Genomic DNA, 19,980 nt, shown 5'->3' with positions numbered 1-19,980 from the left:
TCTAGTTGTGGCACACGGGCTTAGATCCTCGACCAGGGATCAAACGTGCGTTCCCTGCATTGGAAGGCGGATTCTTAAACCCTGGACCACCAGGGAAGTTCCTCCCCCGGGAGTAGTTTAAAACAAATCCTAGCAATCATATTATTTCATGTATATATAATGTTTATTTATTTATTAAAAAAAATTTTTTTTTTGGCCGCACCGCACGGCATGTGAGATCTTATGTCCCCCTGCATTGGAAGTGCTGAGTCTTAACCACTGAACTGCTGGGGAAGTCCAATATAATGTTTATTTTTGAAGTATTGGGAAGAACTCTTGGAGTTTTAATACCAGGTTCAGGTGCTAGCTCTGTCAGCTACCGCCTTTGTGACGTTAAGCAAGTTGAATAGTTGCTCTAAGACCAAGTTTCATCAAAGGCAAAGTGGGGATAATGATTTTCTGCCCTTACTTCAAAATGATCTAAGGAACAAATGAGATGATGAAGATAATAAATGTAAAAGTGCTTTGTAAACTACAAACGCTAGACCCTTGAATAGTTCTTTTAAAAAGTAACAAAACAGGGGCTTCCCTGGTGGTGCAGTGGTTAAGAATCTGCCTGCCAGTGTAAGGGACACGGGTTCGAGCCCTGGTCCTGGAATATCCCACATGCTGCGGAGCAACTAAGCTCGTGCGCCACAACTACTGAGCTCTGCACTCTAGAGCCCACGAGCCACAACCACGTGTCTAGAGCCCATGCTCTGCAACAAGAGAAGCCACCGCAATGAGAAGCCCGCACACCGCAACGAAGAGTGGCCCCTGCTCAGCCCAACTAGAGAAAGCCCGCAGGCAGCAACGAAGACCCAACACAGCCAAAAATAAATAAATAAAATAAATTTATATATAAAAAAAAGTAACAAAACAGCCTTATACAGGTAGTTTTGCATAGTTTAGGACACACAATCTTAAGAGGGCCAATATACCAGAGCATATCAATACCTAGGGAACTTTTCTAAATTCCTAATGTACTATCCCTACCTTGAGGATTGATACCATAGTGAACTGATTGGAGTGGGACGTCCTCCTGGTATATTAGATTAGAACAACATTGAAAGTCATTGGTTTAGGATTCCACAGCTAATATGTACTGAAGGTGATTGTAATGATTATCTAATTCTATCATTTTTCTTAACTTTGAGGTATAATATGTATAAAATAAAATGCAACTGTTTTAAGTATACAGTTTGGTGAATTTCAAGAAGTGCATATATCCATTTCTATCACCGCAGAAGGTTTCCTTGCATCCCAGTCCAGTCCCTATCTTTATCCTCTCAGGTAATCATTGATCTCTTTGCCATCACTGTAGGTGAGACTTGTCTTTCTTAGAGTTTCATATAAGTGAAATCATACAACATGTACTCTCTTGTTCTTGTTTCTTTTGCTCAGCAGAATGTTTTTGAGACTCTTGTATGTTGTGTATTGGTTCTGTTTTATTCTGAGAAGTATTCTTTTATAGGGGTATACTGATTATGATTCACCTGTTTATGGACATTTGGGTTGTTTCCAGTTTGTGGCAATTATAAATGAAGCTTCTTTGAACATTTGTGTACATGTCTTGGTGAGAATATATATTTTCATTTCTCTTGGGTAAATACGGAGTGGATTTGCTGAATCATATGCCAAGTGTATATTTAACGTTATATGAAGTTGCCAAACTGTTTTCCAAAGTATTTGAACCATTTTACATTCCCATGAACAGTCTGTGAAAGTTCATTTGTTCTATATTTTTGCCTACAATTTTAGCCATTCTAATGGTGTGGAGTGATATCTCTTTATAGTTTAATTTGCATTTCCCTGCTGACTGATGATGTTAGCATCTTTTCATGTGCTTACAGCCATTCATATACCTTCTTTTGAGAAGTGTCTATTCAAATCTTTTCCCCATTTTTAAGTAAGATTGTTTTATTTTTGAGTTGTAGAAGTATATATTCTAAATACAAGTCCTTTGTAGGATAGGAATTGTATTATTTCTCTTTCTGTGGCTTGCCTTATTTTTATAATGACATCTTTTGAAGGGTAAAAGTTAAAAATTTTTATAAAATGCGAGTTATTAATTATTTCTTTTGTATTTTTTGCTTGTGTATGAAATGATTGCTTAAACTCACATTTCCAAAGATTTCCTTCTGTGTCCCATTTTGAGTTAATTTTTGTATATTGTGTGAGGTTAGGGTCCAGGGTTAATTTTTTTCTTCTCATGTAGATATCCAGTTGTGCCAGCACCATTTGTTGAAAGACTATCCTTCCTCCTATTGAATAACCTTGGCCCCTTTGTTGAAAATCAGTTGAACATATTTGTGTAGGTCTATTCCTAAACTTTCTGTTTTGCTCCATTATTCTCTGTCTGTCCTTAAATTAAGTTCCACAGTGTCTGGATTACTGTAGCTTTGTAGTATTTCTTGAAATTAGGTAGTGCAAATTCTCCATCTGTGGGTTTTTTTTTTAAATTTTCGTAATTGTTTTGTCTATTATAGGTCCTCTGTTATTATTATTACTTTAAAAAATATTCATGAGAATATGACACCAGTAGTGTTTTGGACAAAAATTTGTCACCTGCCATTTCAGTAAACAAAGGATGTTGTAGCTGTGAAACCATCAGCCACTGCAGCTGTCCCGCATGGTGCACCTTGAGGGGAATTCGGGATGGAGAAAAACAGGATACGGGCCCTAGATAGTTAAGATGCATATCAAAGGAATGATTTCAGTCAGCCCAGACTCTTGCATCTTCCCATACATAGAAAAGCACTAAAATCATTACCTTGAGACATCTGTTTTTGGGATTAGCAGTCATCTTTTGATGTTCAACTACATGTTTTTTTTCCACAGCAAAACCTCCTATATATCCTGGCTTCTCCCTTACTTCTTTGGAAGAGCTATCTGAGATGCTGTATCCTGGGCATCAGTAATGCCCTGAATAAAACATAATTCTCAGTTCTTAGGTTGTGCGTTTTTTTCAGTTGACAGTTTTGTATGCTGAGATCAGTTTATTATTTTTTTCCTCATCACATTTTCAAAGAGTACCTAGGATACTGAGATGATTATGCTTCTTGGAAAGGTGTTTAAATCTGATATTTGGTCTTTTCTCCTAAACTTTCATTTTGTTGAATTGAGCTTTAATTATGATCATATTCAGTATTTCTCTGATACTTTGTTGAGCTTTGTTGAGTTTAACAACAGTTGAGCAGAAAATATCTATCTTCTTAAAGGTTAGGCATAGGCCTTTCCTTAATTTAAGGATTGCCTAAAGATTTGGGTTGAGTTAGTTCCTAAGATAGTTTGATATTAGTGATAGGCTTTACGTCATTGGTGTATTTTATGTCTTATTTTGCTTTAGTTAATACTTAACATTTTTATTTGTGTTCTTTCCAGAGGTTTAATGAATTGAGGGGTTTGTATGTAATAGCTTTGCTGGAACTTTGTATTACTGGACTCAGCAAGTCTTAAATTCTTAAAAATCAGAAATGTGTGTGGGAAGTTGTGTGAATGGTTTTGGTAGTAAAAAATATGAACGTCTTTATTTAATGTCTTTCCATATCCAGAGGATGCCAGCCCCCATCAGATTGCGGGAGCTGATCCGGACCATCCGGACAGCCCGAACCCAAGCCGAAGAACGAGAAATGATCCAGAAAGAATGTGCTGCAATTCGGTCATCTTTTAGAGAAGAAGACAATACATACCGGTGTCGGAATGTGGCAAAATTACTATATATGCACATGCTGGGCTACCCTGCTCACTTTGGACAGGTAGGCTGGGCTGAGACCACATCTAGCAAGGGTACTCTTATTTTAATGTCAATAGGTCAGGGATTGTTAGTCTTTCCTGTTGGGGAGGACAGGCTATTTTTGATGTCCTTGTAGTCTGATTATTGTGGACTGAGGGTAGAATTGAGAGAGAAAGCTGCAGACCTGGGAAGGCATGATATTGCCATCAATTCCTTTCCATTGGGAATCTCTCATTATGTGGATTAGGGTATGTTTTAATGGTGGCAGTGAGTTTAAAGATTGACCGGGATTAACCAGTAGATTGTGATTGTTCTGACAGAGGGCCTGGACTATAATGAGTATACATTTTAAAAAGTTTGCTAAATGTTTTCTTAATTATTTCCTCAGTGCAGTGATACTATGAGGAACACTGACAGATGTTTTTAAGTAAAAGAAATTAGGTAGTTGCCAAGTAATAGGATTTAAGGATTTTGTCCTAATTACCTCATTCCTTGATAGCTATAACCACTGTACAGGTCTGCCTCTTGATTTGCTCCCACATACAAACACATATAGCCAGTCTGGGCATGATATTCTTGGTGATAAGTGCTTTCTTCTTTCCACATTTGTTGTGGAGATTGAGTCACAGAGAAGGGTATAGTGGGTTGTTTTTTAATTCTTATGAATGCTATTGAATTTTATTTCACTTAAGAATTTAATTATATGCTAAGTAGTCTTTTTATGGAAAAGACTGCAAAATTAAAAGAAACAATGTGCAATATTAGGTACAAGTAGAAAAAAATACTACCCATATTTGCATTATTCAAAGATAATGTTGTTAATGTTTTGATATATTTATCAGGAAAGATGGTCATCAGTTTATCTTCTGTTCAGCTCATTAACTTCAGTGGAAGGAAATTCCCTCACCCTTAGGTTAAAACAAAAAAGTAATGGGATTGGGCTTCCCTGGTGGCGCAGTGGTTGAGAGTCCGCCTGCCGATGCAGGGGACACGGATTCGTGCCCCGGCCTGGGAGAATCCCACATGCCGCGGAGCGGCTGGGCCCGTGAGCCATGGCTGCTGAGCCTGTGCGTCAGGAGTAAAAGTAATGGGATTGAATTTTACCAGGCTGACCTGGGTTACTTTTATGCTCATTTTGGGGCAGGAAATGAGATCAGCCTCTCTAGAAATACATGGTTGAGAGTGGGAGAGCATTAATTCCCCAAAGGAAAATTGAGGTGTTAATATCAGAGGAAAGGACCAGATACTAGGCAGTCAAAAACAACAGCTGTCTTCTGTAAATAAACGTCATATGCTTTTACTATATCAGAAATGGATCTAGGTGTGGTTATGCATGTAGTATGTGACATAATTAGTATAAAGCAAGTAGATATTCATATATTCTTTTTGGTTGATTTTAAGTAGACTCATTAAGTTAGATAGTCAAGTGAAGGGAAGACTCCTAATCCTTCCACTCAGAGTGTACTGCTGTTAACATCATGGAAACAGTAGATTTATATACTCCAAAGGGTGTACTTTATTTATTTATTTATTTATTTATTTATTTATTTATTTATTTTTGCGGTACGCGGGCCTCTCACTGTTGTGGCCTCTCCCGTTGCAGAGCACAGGCTCCGGACGCGCAGGCTCAGCGGCCATGGCTCACGGGCCCAGCCGCTCCGCGGCATGTGGGATCTTCCCAGACCGGGGCACGAACCTGTGTCCCCTGCGTCGGCAGGCGGACTCTCAACCACTGCGCCACCAGGGAAACCCCAAAGGGTGTACTTTAAAGACAAACTCTTGAATTTAAAATCATAGGATAGACTTTGGTGATATTTCATTTTGTAAAGGAGTTTTCTCTATATATCTCTAAGATTTATTTTTATAACATGTTTAAATAAAACTGCTTTTCAGGTCTGTCTAGGTGTTTTGGAACTTAATTAGATAAAACATTTAAGTCTTAGGCAGAGAGTGTTCACACTCAAGGAAAGTTTTGATACAAAAAAAATAAAGATTTTTCTGAGTGGGAATAGGAATCATAATTTTAAGGCCCTCATTCTGTTTGGATAAGGGAATTCAAACATTCCCTCTGAATAAGTCACGGCCCTATCCGTATCAGTAATTTGGTACCCTACCCATTGGAATTGCCTTTATAATGTACCCATAAAAAGGTTCCTGTCAAGATTCTCTCTCCTGCATGTATGAATCACAGTGTCATTTTCATTTAATTATGTGTAAAAACAGCCAGCCTTTAATTGCATTTTATTTGTTAGATGTGCACTGTTCATTATGATAGCCACTAGTTGTGTAGCTTTGGAAATGTGGCTAGTTCAACTGAGGTGAATATTAAAGGAAAATAAATTTTGGGTGGGTACTTGATGCAGTTATTGGAAAACTTTTAAATATGTTTTAAAACTTGGGTATGTGAATCTATTTATCAATTGTGAGTTTTATAAAATCTAAATACAGTTCACATATTTCTGATGGATGTGTAGTGTACAAATTAAGATGTGCTGTAAGTGTAAAACACATACTGTATTTAGAAGCCTTAGTACAAAAGAAAGATGTAAAATAGCTAACTAATAATTTATATGCTGATTATATGTTGAAATGATATTTTAGATATATTGGGCTGAATAAAATATATTATTAAAGCTAATTTCACCTGTTTCTTTTTCACTGCAGTATCTAACATGATACTGTACAACAGAAATTAAATATGAGCCAGATGTATAATTTAAAAATTTCTAATAACCATATTTTAAGAGTCTTATTTAAATTTTACAATAAAACCCATGAGGTAGATAGTATCCTCATAGTACAGATGAGGAAACTGAAATGTAGGGTTTAAGTGACTTATTTAAACTGAAATTTAGAGTTTAAGTGACTTAAGTGACTCAACCTTGTATAACTCTAAAACCTATTCATTCTTTGTGTTTAGTTTAAATCTATAAATAGCTATTTGCTTTAAGTTAATTATTTTAGCCCTGCCTTGCAGTAAAAAGGATTTGAGATGGCATATGTTACCAGCATCTATTTAAAAGGGAAAAAGAATAGTAGAAGGTAAGAGTTAGGAGAAGGAAGAATTCAGAACACAAGGCCTGTGTAGTTGCTGTTAGGGAGGCAGCTCAGGCAAGAAAAAAAAGATTCAGTTATGTGGTGGTTATTACTAGAATTTAAGAGCACAGTTGCGGGAACCAGACTGCCTCGATGTGAATTGGCTTTGTTACTTTGCTGTCTGTGTGGTTTTGAGCAAGAACCTATTAACCTTTCTTGTTTCCTCATATGTAAAATGGGGATATTTGTGATACTACTTTATAGGGTTATTCTAAAGGTTAATTAAATTAATAACTATTAAACATTTATGTTTTGTTCTTAAAAAACTGTCAGACATTACCAATTGTACCATTTCCTAAGGGACAGCAAACAAAATTTAGGAAAAGCACTGAATTCTAAAAGGGATGTTCTTTCATGGGTCTTTTATTTAGGGCTCTTTTAGTAATGTAAGAGACAATATCCTCAACATTTTTACAACAAAAGCAATGATAGATTTCCTGTAGGGTGTGTAACCTTTCACGTGTCTGGCTTAAACACAACCCAGAAATAAAGTTGAATATCTGAAGAAGTGGGTAGATTGCAGGAGTAGAAAATGGTGACTCAGGGCCCAAATTCTTCACAGATGTATTTTGTTTGTCCTGCACAGTACTTAAAATTGTTTTGAGTTTGCTGCCTATGTATAAAAATCAAAGAACTTCTCATGGAAATCTGGATTTCTAGTTTCTCTGAGAAAGTCAGAGGATTTGGCAACACTGGATCCACATTTTCACATGGTAGTAGTAGGCTAGGGACCTTCTCCAGGCTGGGCATGCGTTCTGTTTCTCCCCAGTTCCATCCTGGCCTGCTGTACCCAATTACCTGTCTGCAATAGTCTTCCTCTCCATCAGTATAGTATAGTATAGCATTTCACTTCCTTAGGTTCTCTAAAGTTTTACAGTATTCTCCATAAGGTCTTACACATCTTTGGTGAAACTTATTGCTAGGTTCCTTGGAGCTCTTGTTCCTATTGGAAATAGCATTCTTTAAATTTTTTAATAATTATGTTGTAGGTATATAGAAATATAATTGATTTTTGTCTATTTATCTGCCTAGCAACATTACTTAGTTCTAAGAGTCCCTGTGGACTCTATTGTTTCCATATGGTCAACAATACTGTCTGCAAATGATGGCAGTTCCCTTCCTTTTCCATCCTTAAACATTTTCTTATTTCCTTATTATACTGTACATGTAGAACAATATTGAAAAGAAGAGGTGATAGTAGGCATCCTTGCCTTGAGCACACTTAAGCTCAGATTGTGGTCTCCAAATACCCTTTTATTCTAAAAGGGTCAGGCCCATTAGAAAGATGGCTGATCCCAAATCTGGGGCAGGAAATGTACAAAATAAGCTTGGACTGTTGTACTGTACCAGAAGGCAAGAAAAACTACAGAGGTCATTTTAAAAGGATATGGTAACCACAAGAGGAGGCTGTCATGCCTCAAAATGAGAAAGTTTGAGCTTTTAATAAAAGTAATAATTGTAGTTGAAACATACCAAGTAAGTTTATATCAGTGAGTTCATAATATAAAAATTTTTTGAAAACTTCATTGGTCATCTTTGGAGGATACTAGGGAACTGACTCATTATTTTGAAAACTGATAAATGAAAGAAACAAACATTTATCCTGCCTTTCCTTACCCGTAGTTCCTTGTAAAGGAATTATTGCTAAGTTCCTTCTGAAGGAACTATTGGTGATCCAATGGTATACATAGAGAAATTGCTCCTTAGAGGAATAATCCAGCTAATGAAGAAGGAATGGAAGAATTAGGATATTACCATTTTGCAATTCCTGATGATCGCCAGTGCTGCTCATGTCACAGGAGAGACAACCACCAGAAATAATTATATGCCTCCTGATGAAAGTTCATACCACCACCTGTGAATTATATTTGCTAAATCAAAACAAAAGAAAAACTGATAAACCCGAATCTGATCAAGGCTCCTTGTCTGTTTAAAAAGAGACGTTTTATAAGTGTTCATTGTAGTTTTGTTTCTGTTAGGAAAGCATTGGGAACAATCTGTATCTCCACAAAAAGAATAGGTAGGTTGGGCTTCCCTGGTGGCGCAGTGGTTAAGAATCTGCCTGCCAATGCAGGGGACGTGGGTTTGAGCCCTGCTCTGGGAAGATCCTACATGCCACAGAGCAGCTAAGCCTGTGTGCCACAACTGCTGAGCCTGCGCTCTAGAGCCCGTGAGCCACAACTACTGAGCCCGTGTGACACAACTACTGAAGCCCACGTGCCTAGAGTCTGTGCTCCGCAACAGGAGAAGCCACGGCAATGAGAAGCCCACGCACTGCAACGAAGAGTAGCCCCTGCTCGCCACAACTAGAGAAAGCCCACGTGCAGCAACGAAGACCCAACACAGCCAAAAATAAAATAAATAAAAAAAAAAAATTTATTTAAAAAAATGAATAGGTAAGTTGTATATTCATACATGGGATGCTCTATAGCAATGAATATGACTGAATTAGAGCTTCTTGTCTGGATGTGAGTAGTGCTCAAAAGATGTTGAGTGAAAAGAGCAGGAATACAATATGATACTTTGTGTAAAGTTTAAAACATTCAGAAACAATTGTCTCTACATGTATAGCTAAGGACATGACATGACAATGATCAACAGCAGTTTTGAGTTTTGGTCAGTCCTGGGATAGAGAGAGGGAACAGATTGAGGCAGAATATTCAGAGGGATTCAGTTGAATTTGTAATATTAAATTTATTAAAATAAATAGGGTAAAATGTTAAGATTTGATAAAGCTCGTTGGTGGGTCAAATTTTTGAGTAAAATATTTCATGATAAATTTTCTCAAGAGAAAAAAAAATGGGATACAATAGGAATGTTAATGCCAGAAGAATGAAAAAACAGGCTCTGGTCCATGTAGATTTTATGTTGCCAAGCTACACAGTGGTAAAGCAGTTATAACCTTGTTCTTCAAAAATTGTGTGTGTGTGAGTGAGTGAGTGTGTGTGTGTGTGTGTGTGTATGTGTATGTGTATAAACTGGAAAGTTATTTCTGAGCATTAAAATGAAATACAAATAACTAAGACCTAACCAATCAGTTGCAGATCCGTTAATGTTTACAATATTTTAATTGCATCTTTTCATCAAGATGATTGTTCACATCATAAAGCTCAATGTTAAATTAAAAGCAAATGTATATGTGCATTTGACCTTTTGGGAAATTGTTCTAAAAGCTAACAAAATGAGTGCAGCTTTTTCTAAAGGGCAACCAAATTAAATGCTGATAAAAGGCAATATATTTGTACTTGCTTCAGAAAAATGTAACAAGGCCAGAAACTTGGTAAAGTTCTCCTATTAAAAATTGCTTTGAAATTCAAGGAAAATTGGAGCATTGAGTCATCTAGGAAAAGTATGTAAAAATTAAGTTGTTAGGCTTTCTCTCAAATCTACTCCATCAGAATATCCTGGGGGTGACATATATATATATATATATATATATATATATATATATATATATATATAAAAGAATCTTAGAACCCTCCCAGGTGATTTTGATTAGTGATTTTTAAGGCACTGTATTTGTTCTAAAGGAGGCTGATAACTTCAGTCCCTTAAGGCTTGTTGCTTATGGCTCTCTGGAATGCTTCTGCTGAGAAAATATCCTGAGAAAAATTCAAGGATCAGCTGGAGAGAATTAGGGACTATTTGCCTTGGAAGACATGGAGTGTAGGACAGCTGTTAGGGTGCTGTCTTCCATGATGTGGCTCAGTTACCTAAGTGATAAGGAAACTAGGCCCAGATTGTTGAAATAACTCACTTAGGTCTCTTAGCTAGAACCAGGATAACAGAGGCAAAGCTCCTAACTGGTTTCTTTCTGTTCCACTAAGTGTTATATAAAGAGATAGAAACCTTTCTCAGATGTTTTCTTAGTTTCTAACCTGAATTGGGTGGCCTTCCTACTTTGTTTTCACAGTAGCTTGTGCATGACTGTCACGGTATATATCTATCATATGTTATGATAAATATTCAAATGCTGGTTTTCTTTTATGTGTCTTTCTGTGTGTCAGTGAGAATGACTAGCACATTGGTTTGGACACAGCAGGAGCTTTCTAAATTAAAGGAAAACCACAGTGTCTCAAAACACTTGGAAAATAAATATAAAATCAGTGAGTAGCAAAGAGTTACCACAGTCAACCCTTTGGGATGTAGGTGGGGGGAGAGGGAGAAGGTTGCTGTGGGTAAGCAAGTATCAATATATTAAGACCATTTGTTAAGGAAGAAATTGATAGTAGGTGAAGAATACAAAATAACTGTCAGCAGAAAAGAGCACAGGCCTTGTGGGGAATAGAGATAAGAAGGGAGCATACTTCTTAACATGTTCCTATGGCATCGCAGGTATGATAGAATAGCACAGTAATTGCTCATTATGAATTTAAGTTATCTTTAAAAGGTAGTTTCCATTTACTGAGTTATATTTTCATATGATTTTCTTAAATTTTTCAAAGGCTTTTTCATGAAATGATTCCAAGACTCAAATGCTTTTTTGCTATTTTTTGAAATATATGTTTAACTTTGGAGGGGGAACAAATGATTTCAGTTGTTTTTTTCCTTTTTAATTATAATATTATTGTATTAACTTTTCTAACTACAAGTTAGATGTAAGTTCTCTTTATCCTGCAGTTTTTTCTCTCCCAGCCCAATATTATTTATCTTTGAAATAAATGATGACAGTTCATCGATGCAAAATTTAAAGGATACAAAAGGATATATGATGAAAACTCTGCTTTCTATCCTCTCCCAATCACTTAGTTTCCTTCCTTATAGGCAACTTGTATTCATTTCTTGACTATACTTCTAGAGACACTTTATACATCTCCAGGCAATGGACATGTATATTCTCACCTCTTCCAAAAATATATTGTAACATACTGTATGCACTGTCCCCTTATTAATCTGTCTTGAAGATTAACCCATACCAATATATAAGCTTCCTTGTACTTATTTTTTTCCAACTTTATTGACATGCTCATGGTAGTAAATACAGCATAATATTCTGTTATATGTGTGAATCTATTTAACTGATGTCTTATTAATGGACATTTGTTTTCAATCTTACTGTTTAAAGTAATACTACAATGGAATAATATCCATTATTTTGCTCATGTGTGAATATAAATGCATTGTAAGTTCCTAAAAGTGGATTTGTTGAGTCAAAGGGTATGTGTGTTTGTAATTTAGATAGACCAAATCTTTCTTACTGCATCTTGTGCCAGTTTATACTGCCATTACTAATGTCCTTGCACTGTTATGACAGTTTTTTATCTTTGCTAATATAATAGGTTAAAAAGTGGTATCTCAATATGGTTTTGATTTGCATTTCTTTTTTTTTAAATTAATTAATTAATTTATTTATTTTTGGCTGTGTTGGCTCTTCGTTTCTGTGCGAGGGCTTTCTCTAGTTGCAGCAAGTGGGGGCCACTCCTCATCGCGGTGCGCAGGCCTCTCACTATCGCGGCCTCTCCCCTTGCGGAGCACAGGCTCCAGATGCGCAGGCTCAGTAATTGTGACTCACGGGGCTAGTTGCTCCGCGGCATGTGGGATCTTCCCAGACCAGGGCTCGAACCCATGTCGTCTGCATTGGCAGGCGGATTCTTAACCACTGCGCCACCAGGGAAGCCCTCTTTTTCTTTTTTAATAACTTCATTGAATCATATTTTGCACGTCATATAACACACCCTTTTCAGGTGTACAGGTCAATGATGTTTTAGTTAATTTTCCTAGATGGGTTTGCATTTGTTTCATGAGGAGATTGAACTTCATTTTGTATGTTTGAATTATTTCTTAGTTTGAACTGTCTGTTCAAATTCTTTGACTTTTTATATTCGTTGTTGGTCTTTTTTTGGCGATACGCGGGCCTTTCACTGTTGAGGCCTCTCCCGTTGCGGAGCACAGGCTCTGGACACACAGGCTCAGCAGCCATGGCTCACGGGCCCAGCCGCTCTGCAGCATGTGGGATCTTCACAGACCGGGGCACGAACCTGTGTCCCCTGCATCGGCAGGCGGACTCTCAACCACTGCGCCACCAGGGAAGCCCCGTTGTTGGTCTTTTTAAAAATAAGTTTGTAGAATCCTGTTGTATAGGATTTCGTGTCTGTGAAATGAGTTGCAAATATTTTTTCCAAGTTTGTCATTTGTCTTTTGCTCAAAGAGTTTGGGGTAAAAGCAAAAGTTTTCTGTTACCTTGGTGGTGGACTGTTTATGGTGGATTTAAAGCCAGGTTTGTGGGTTAGCAGTGTTTCAGGTGACAGTTTCAAGTAGCTTTAAGCGAGGAGCAGTAGTACTAGATGAAAGTTGAGGTTGTTGTCTAAGGGGTAGATACATTTAATTGGTTACTATTTTTTTTCTGTTCTGTAACTCATGTAAGTGTTGAGTTGTGTTTTTAGTGATTGCTGCTCAAAAGTGGATGCCCTCTCCTCACATTTACTGACATCCCATTGTATTCTCCTCCAATCATTTTCTTTTTCAACATTTGAAAACCTTGATAACACTTTTAATGATGACACGTGGTACAGTCTGAGCTCTGTTTGCTGGCCACTGTAAGTGTGAAGTGTGATCAGAGTTAATCCTTCACTGGAGTATGTATTTCAGAGGCCATTTCCAGTATATAATCTTGTATTTTCCCCGCAAATTTGTCACCTTCAAAAAAAAAACAGCAGCTCATTCTTAGAGCAAAGTCACTGTACCAACAGGAAATATTAGAAAAGAATTAATTTAGTATTTGTCCCTTTAATTTTAGTTTTTCTTTTGGCTATTTAGTTATTAGGTAAGTTTTAACAGCTGTCACAAAAAGCAACAAATTGTACTCACCAGTCATCAATGACTTTTAGTGTGAATGTCTTAAAACTTGGCCTTTAAAAATATGAAGTAATATTAATGCCTGAGTGTCCTTCTCATTAGTTCACCTTAAGAAAAAAAATTTGGATAGTTTGTGTAATGTTTGCTGTTTGCCTGAAGCATGATTCAGTGAGGATGATAAACATTTCAGTGATACCTGATTCTTAGAACATTTTCTTCTACTGCTAAAATATTTATTTATAGAATGATTAAATGGGAAGATTTAAAAACCTTCAGTTTGAAAAAGAGAAAGATTTTTCTAATAACATTTTAACTTGTGATTTTCTCATTCACCTCAGCAGTAATTTTTCTGCTGACATTGTAAGAATGACTATAAACATCTTCTATTTCAGAAGTTGTTTTTGAAATTTAAGTTGAACGTGTAGACGGAAGGGAAGGGTTGTTAGATAATCTTTGTTGATCTCAGAGGCATTTCAGTTTTCCTTGGGATCCTGGTTATTCTCCCTTTGAGGCTTCTTTGACTTGCTCATGATGGTGTAGTCATCCCACAACCTTTAGGTGTTTTCATTGTAGGTACGTTGAGAGAGCAGTTTTTAAATAGCTCGAAACAGGTTTATTTGTAAACTCTTTTACATTTCTCAGTTTGACTTTCATACTTACAGGCAGATTCGTGTGGGAAGTAGTCTCATGTGATCTTACATTCCTGTCTACACCAGTCTGCATCTGAGCCCCTTTCCTTGGAATACAGTGATTCTAAATGGGAGCATAGTTTGAAAAACCCCTCTTGAAGAGTCTAACTTGTGTATGCCCTTTGTAAACCACTGCCCGAGAGGGAATGTTTGGCCTCTTCCATGTTAGTCAAGATGGAATGATAAAGTATATCAGAGTGACTGTGATGTTCAAGAAAGGCTAAGTAGAGAGACAAACTGTTTAAATACAAGGACTCTTTTTTTTAATTGAAGTATTGTTGATTTACAATATTGTCTCAGGTGTATAGCAAAGTGATTGAGTTTTTTATATATATATATATTTTCAGATTATTTTCCATTATAAGTTATTACAAGATATTGAATATAGTTTCCTGTGCTATACAGTAAATCCTTGTTCCTTATCTATTTTATGTGTAGTAGTTTGTATCTGTTAATTACTCCTAATTTATCCCTCTCCCTCTCTCTTTCCCCTTTGGTAACCATAAGTTTTCTATTTCCTGAGTCTGTTTCTGTTTTGTAAGTAGATTAATTTGTATTATTTTTTAGATTCCACATATAAGTGATATCAAATAACGTTCGTCTTTCTCTGACTTACTTCACTTAATATGATAATCTCTAGGTCCATCCATGTTGCTGCAAATGGTACTATTTCATTCTTTTTTATGACTAATATTCCATTATATGTATATATACATATATATTTTTATACACACACACACCACATCTTAAACCAATCATCTGTTGATGGGCACTTGGCTTGTTTTCCTGTCTTGGCTATTGTAAATAACTACACGGATTCTTAAGCTCTGAGGATTGTGTAAAGAAGAATTATGTAAAGAAGAAATCATATAAAACATTTTAGGTTAATTCCATTACTGGGTTTTCCTCTGGCTTGTGTGTGTTTGTTTACTTCTGTATTTGATTTCTAAAACCTCACCTCTCCATAGTACTTGGTTCGAGCCCTAAGTGTAGCACTTTCCACATTATGTTAAAGTTAGTTATTGTCTATCTCTTCTTCAGTTGTACATTCCTGGTGTTTAGGACACTGTTTGGCACCTTGGTATGTTTCCAATTACTGAGTTTTTGATATTCACAATAGGAACCAGACATTAAATACACACAAGAGCTTGGTGCTCGTTTAATATAACCTGGGAATTAAATTAGGAATTAGGTTTATTAAAACCTTATGACAACACTTTAGTAGTTTGTATGAATATGTAGATCTAAGGTAAACTTCACAGATTATTTGGATGGCAAATACCATAGGACCTTGACAAGATGATCTATTCCAGAACTTGATTATTATGATCAAGATATTGAACGGTCTTAAACCTTTGCCTTTTATTTGGTTTTATTTAGGTGGTTTGATGATACAGGTTATAACTATGTACTTTAGTTAACCATTGACTCTGGGTTAAAAACATTGCTTTCCTGATTATGGTAGCAATTTCTTAATTTTTTTCTTTTCCTTTTTTCTTTCTTTCTTTTTAAAAATTATTTATTTATTTTTTATTTGTAGTTGGAGTGCCTCAAGCTTATCGCCTCTCAAAAATTCACAGACAAACGCATTGGCTATTTAGGGGCCATGCTGCTGTTAGATGAAAGACAAGATGTCCATCTTCTCATGACCAACTGTATCAAGAAGTAAGTCTTAATTTCTTTCTTCCAATAACTACTTTGTACTTTTAGGTCTTTTTTATAATAAGACATAAAAAGCTTCTATTTATTGATTTTCTATTTACTGTCTAGAATGTATCTGAGCTGCTTTTGGTTCTATAGCTTATATGTAAAGAGGCTAAGCAAAGGATTAAAACTTCTGTAGGGGATAATTTAACTGAAGGTATTGCTGTACATCTTGAGTCATAGCAACTATTTAGCCATGAATAAGCATTTGGACTTTCATAGAATAGAAAGAGCATTGGTAAATCTGAGCTTTCTTATCATATATTTTTTTGAATACCATGAGTAATGAAACATTGTGTTTATTAAATAATTACCAGTGTATATTCTTAATAAATACCATTTAAAGGTAAAAAGAGAGGTCTTGTTTGTCAGCAGTCTAATCCCAGATTTCAGTTGCTGGGAATTATATTTAGCCCTGTGAATTTTTGTGTATAAGTCCTTTTTTCTCTAATGGGTGCTTTACTGATTTACTAGTCCAGTTATGTGTTTAACTTACAAAGTTAATGCTTGCCATTCTGGAGAAATTAGAGGACCTGTGAGTAGGGAATTAACAGTTCTCAGTATCTCTCTTTTTTTTTTAATTAATTTATTTATTTTTGGCTGCGTTGGGTGTTTGTTGCTGCGTGCGGGCTTGCTCTAGTTGCAGCGAGGGGGGGCTACTCTTCATTGCGGTGGGCGGGCTTCTCATTGCAGTGGCTTCTCTTGTTGTGGAGCATGGGCTCTAGGCACGTGGGCTCAGTAGTTGTGGCTCGCAGGCTCTGTAGTTGTGGCTCACGGGCTCTAGAGCACAGGCTCAGTAGTTGTGGCGCATGGGCTTAGTTGCTCCGTGGCATGTGGGATCTTCCCTGACCAGGGCTCGAACCCGTGTCCCCTGCACTGGCAGGCGGATTCTCAATGACTGTGCCACCAGGGAAGCCCCCTCAGTATCTCTCTTAAAATAAATTTCTCTTAGAAAGTTATGGAAGTTTTAGGGTTTCCCTGGTGGTGCAGTGGTTAAGAGTCCGCCTGCCAGTGCAGGGAACGTGGGTTCGAGCCCTGGTCCGGGAAGATCCCACATGCCACGGAGCAACTAGGCCCGTGCACCACAACTACTGAGCTTGCGCTCTAGAGCCCGCGAGCCACAACTGCTGAAGCCCCCGTGACTAGAGCCCATGTTCTGCAACTAGAGAAGCCACCACAATGAGAAGCCCACACACCATAATGAAGAGTAGCCCCTGTTCGCCGCCAACTAGAGAAGAAGCTCACGCGCAGCAAAAAAGACCCAACGCAGCCAAAAATAAATAAATTAAATAAATAAATTTAAAAAAAAGAAAGTTATGGAAGTTCTGATGGCCATATTGATTAAAGGTACTTTTTGGTTTGTTTTGATTTGGTTTTGGTTTGTCTGTTGGTTTAATCTCCTTTTTTAGATTTCTTTTTCATTTATAGTATTTCTGTATTTGACAGAAAGTAGAATCAGGGAGATATAGGTGATCAATTTGAAGACCCTGAACTCATGTATTTTGCTGTGGTAAAAATTATACTTTAAAATTTCCCAATGAATAATGAAAAATTTCAAAATGAGAATTATGATTGCTTGTAAATATAGAGTGTGTCATGTAAATACATTGACTCTGTGACTTAACTTGGGAGAATCTTCTTCTTTTTGGCCTTGTAATAAATATTAATAATGAAAATACTAAGTTGATTCATTTATTCAACAAATATTTATTGTATACCTGTTGTATGCCAGGAGGTGTTATGAACTTTGGGGATGGAGAATGAAAAAAATGGACATAAATCCTTGGTGTCATGGAGGTTACATTTTAGATGTTTAATGTGACTTTACATATTTATTCTGGACAGGCCTCTGAAAGTTTCTTTAATTTTTGTTCTTACATGCTCTGTGCCCTTATTATTCAAGCCTTCAATCATATGTTGATAATTTGGCAGTTCTGCCTAGCAGCAAGTTCATATTAGAGACTTAATACCAAACTCAAGTATAGGTTTGTAGCTTGATAAAAATTGAAGAATAGGCATATAGGCAAATAAGGAATCTTTGTGTTTAATTTTCATGAGACCTAGCTAAGCCCCAAGTGAATTTAGGAGAGAGCTAATAATAGTTGGGAATTGATCTGGCACTTAAGTTTAAGCTCAGTTAAAGGACTTCGGATAATTCAGTTTTAAAAAAAAATTTATTTTCTTTATTTTTTTGGCTGCGTCGGGTCTTAGTTGCGGCACGTGGGGTCTTCGTTGAGGCATGTGGGATCTTTCATTGTGGTGTGGGATCTTCATTGTGGCGTGTGGTCTTCTCTAGTTGTGGCCTATGGGTTTTCTCTCTCTTTCTCTCTCTAGTTGTGGTGCATGGGCTCCAGGGTGCCTGGGCTGTGTAGTTTGCGGCACGTGGGCTCTCTCATTGAGGCACGCGAGCTCAGTAGTTGTGGTGCATGGGCTTAGTTGCCCTGTGGCATGTGGTATCTTAGTCCCCCAACCAGGGATTGAACCCGCGTCCCCTGCATTGGAAGGCGGATTCTTTGTTTTTTTTTTTTTTTTTTGCTGTACGCAGCCCTCTCACTGTTGTTGCCTCTCCCCTTGCGGAGCACAGACTCCGGACGCGCAGGCTCAGCGGCCATGGCTCACGGGCCTAGCCACTCCATGCATGTGGGATCTTCCTGGACCAGGGCATGAACCCATGTCCCCTGCATCGGCAGGCGGACTCTCAACCACTGCGCCACCAAGGAAACCCTGGAAGGCGGATTCTTTACCACTGGACCACGGGGAAGTCCCCTGTGTGTTTTTTTAATCTGTTAATGAATGAGTTTTTTTATTTGTGAGGTTTTTCGCATTTTGCTTATGGGGCATCATATGTACCAACAGTTTTTCTGTTTAATGATGAATGTTTACCTCATTGTTCATTGGCCTAGAAAAACTCTGACATTAATGATCTTGGAATTAAATCTTTAAAAATTAAATATAATACTTTAAGAGCTTGCATTATGCAAATATTCTTAATCATTGAAAAATGATTGAAGAGTCAACTAAGTACTCTTGGGAACTAGGACACTAAATGGTAAAGCCATAGTTAAGTTAAACTTTATCAGTAATTTTTATCTTAAATATTCAAATTGGTAGACAATAGCAAATCTGACTGATTGACACTTTACCTTCTGTTTCCTTTCCTTTCTTTGTTCTTCAGGGAAGCCTAAAACCATTTATTAGTTCATTTAAAATTAACCCCCCCCCCAATAAATAAAAAGACCAATAATGAACCCATTACAATGTTAACAGAAATAAATTTTTTTATGAAAAACTATTTTTCAGAACAAGAACAATTTCAGTGAGAAGAATGGCATTATTTTACAATTTTGTAAATCTCTTTAATACCTAACCTAATGGAAGCTAGAAGCTAGATGCTCATATTGGCTTCTGCATTCAGTTTCTTATGTTACGTTTTGATTAAGTATATGAAGAAGATCTAGCCTTTTACAGATAATGTAGTTTAAAAAAGAAAGAGGACTTTAATAACCTTTCAGATTAACTATGGATAATGTTCTATGATGGTATATCACAACTCCATAGTGGTAGTTTCTTTAGGGTTAATTACAATGTGGAGTCTGAAACCATATCAGTGAAGTTTGGTTCTTTGTTATATTAAAACCCATTGGTCTGTCTTACACTTTGAATGAACCTTTTACTCTTGCACGCTTTTTAAACATCATGCTTAAGGCATTTGGAGAAAATTGGTTCACTGAGTTTTAGAGTATTGATAGACTGTCAGGTTCATGGTGGCAATAAAAATATTCCAAAATTCTAATTTTCACTTCAAAGCTTAGATTTTATCATTGCCAACAAATATTGTCACTTGTTGCTCTTGAAGTGATAAGGTTACTTGGCTCTTCTTCAAGAAAATGTTTGGCAAATAATCACATCTTAATAATTATAGTTGTCAGTTATTTTTCAAAT

General features: G+C 36.8%; 1 protein-coding gene across 2 annotated transcripts in view; it reads left to right on the top strand.

The window, feature by feature from the left end:
• The window catches only part of AP1G1 (adaptor related protein complex 1 subunit gamma 1), an 80,806-nt gene that overhangs the window by 23,081 nt on the left and 37,745 nt on the right, over positions 1 to 19,980 (top strand). For both annotated transcript variants that reach the window (XM_027119371.1, XM_027119370.1), the window contains exons 2-3: positions 3,573 to 3,776; positions 15,875 to 15,999. In XM_027119371.1, coding sequence (XP_026975172.1) covers positions 3,576 to 3,776; positions 15,875 to 15,999 — 326 coding nt within the window. In that variant the 5' untranslated portion in view covers positions 3,573 to 3,575. The remainder of the gene's footprint in view (positions 1 to 3,572; positions 3,777 to 15,874; positions 16,000 to 19,980) is intronic.

Source organism: Aethalodelphis obliquidens, unplaced genomic scaffold (assembly GCF_003676395.1).
Source record: "Aethalodelphis obliquidens isolate GAN/ISIS:26980383/991018 unplaced genomic scaffold, ASM367639v1 scaffold20, whole genome shotgun sequence".
In the NCBI taxonomy this organism is placed as follows: Eukaryota; Metazoa; Chordata; class Mammalia; order Artiodactyla; family Delphinidae; genus Aethalodelphis; species Aethalodelphis obliquidens.
This window is presented reverse-complemented; position numbering and strand designations above follow the sequence as displayed.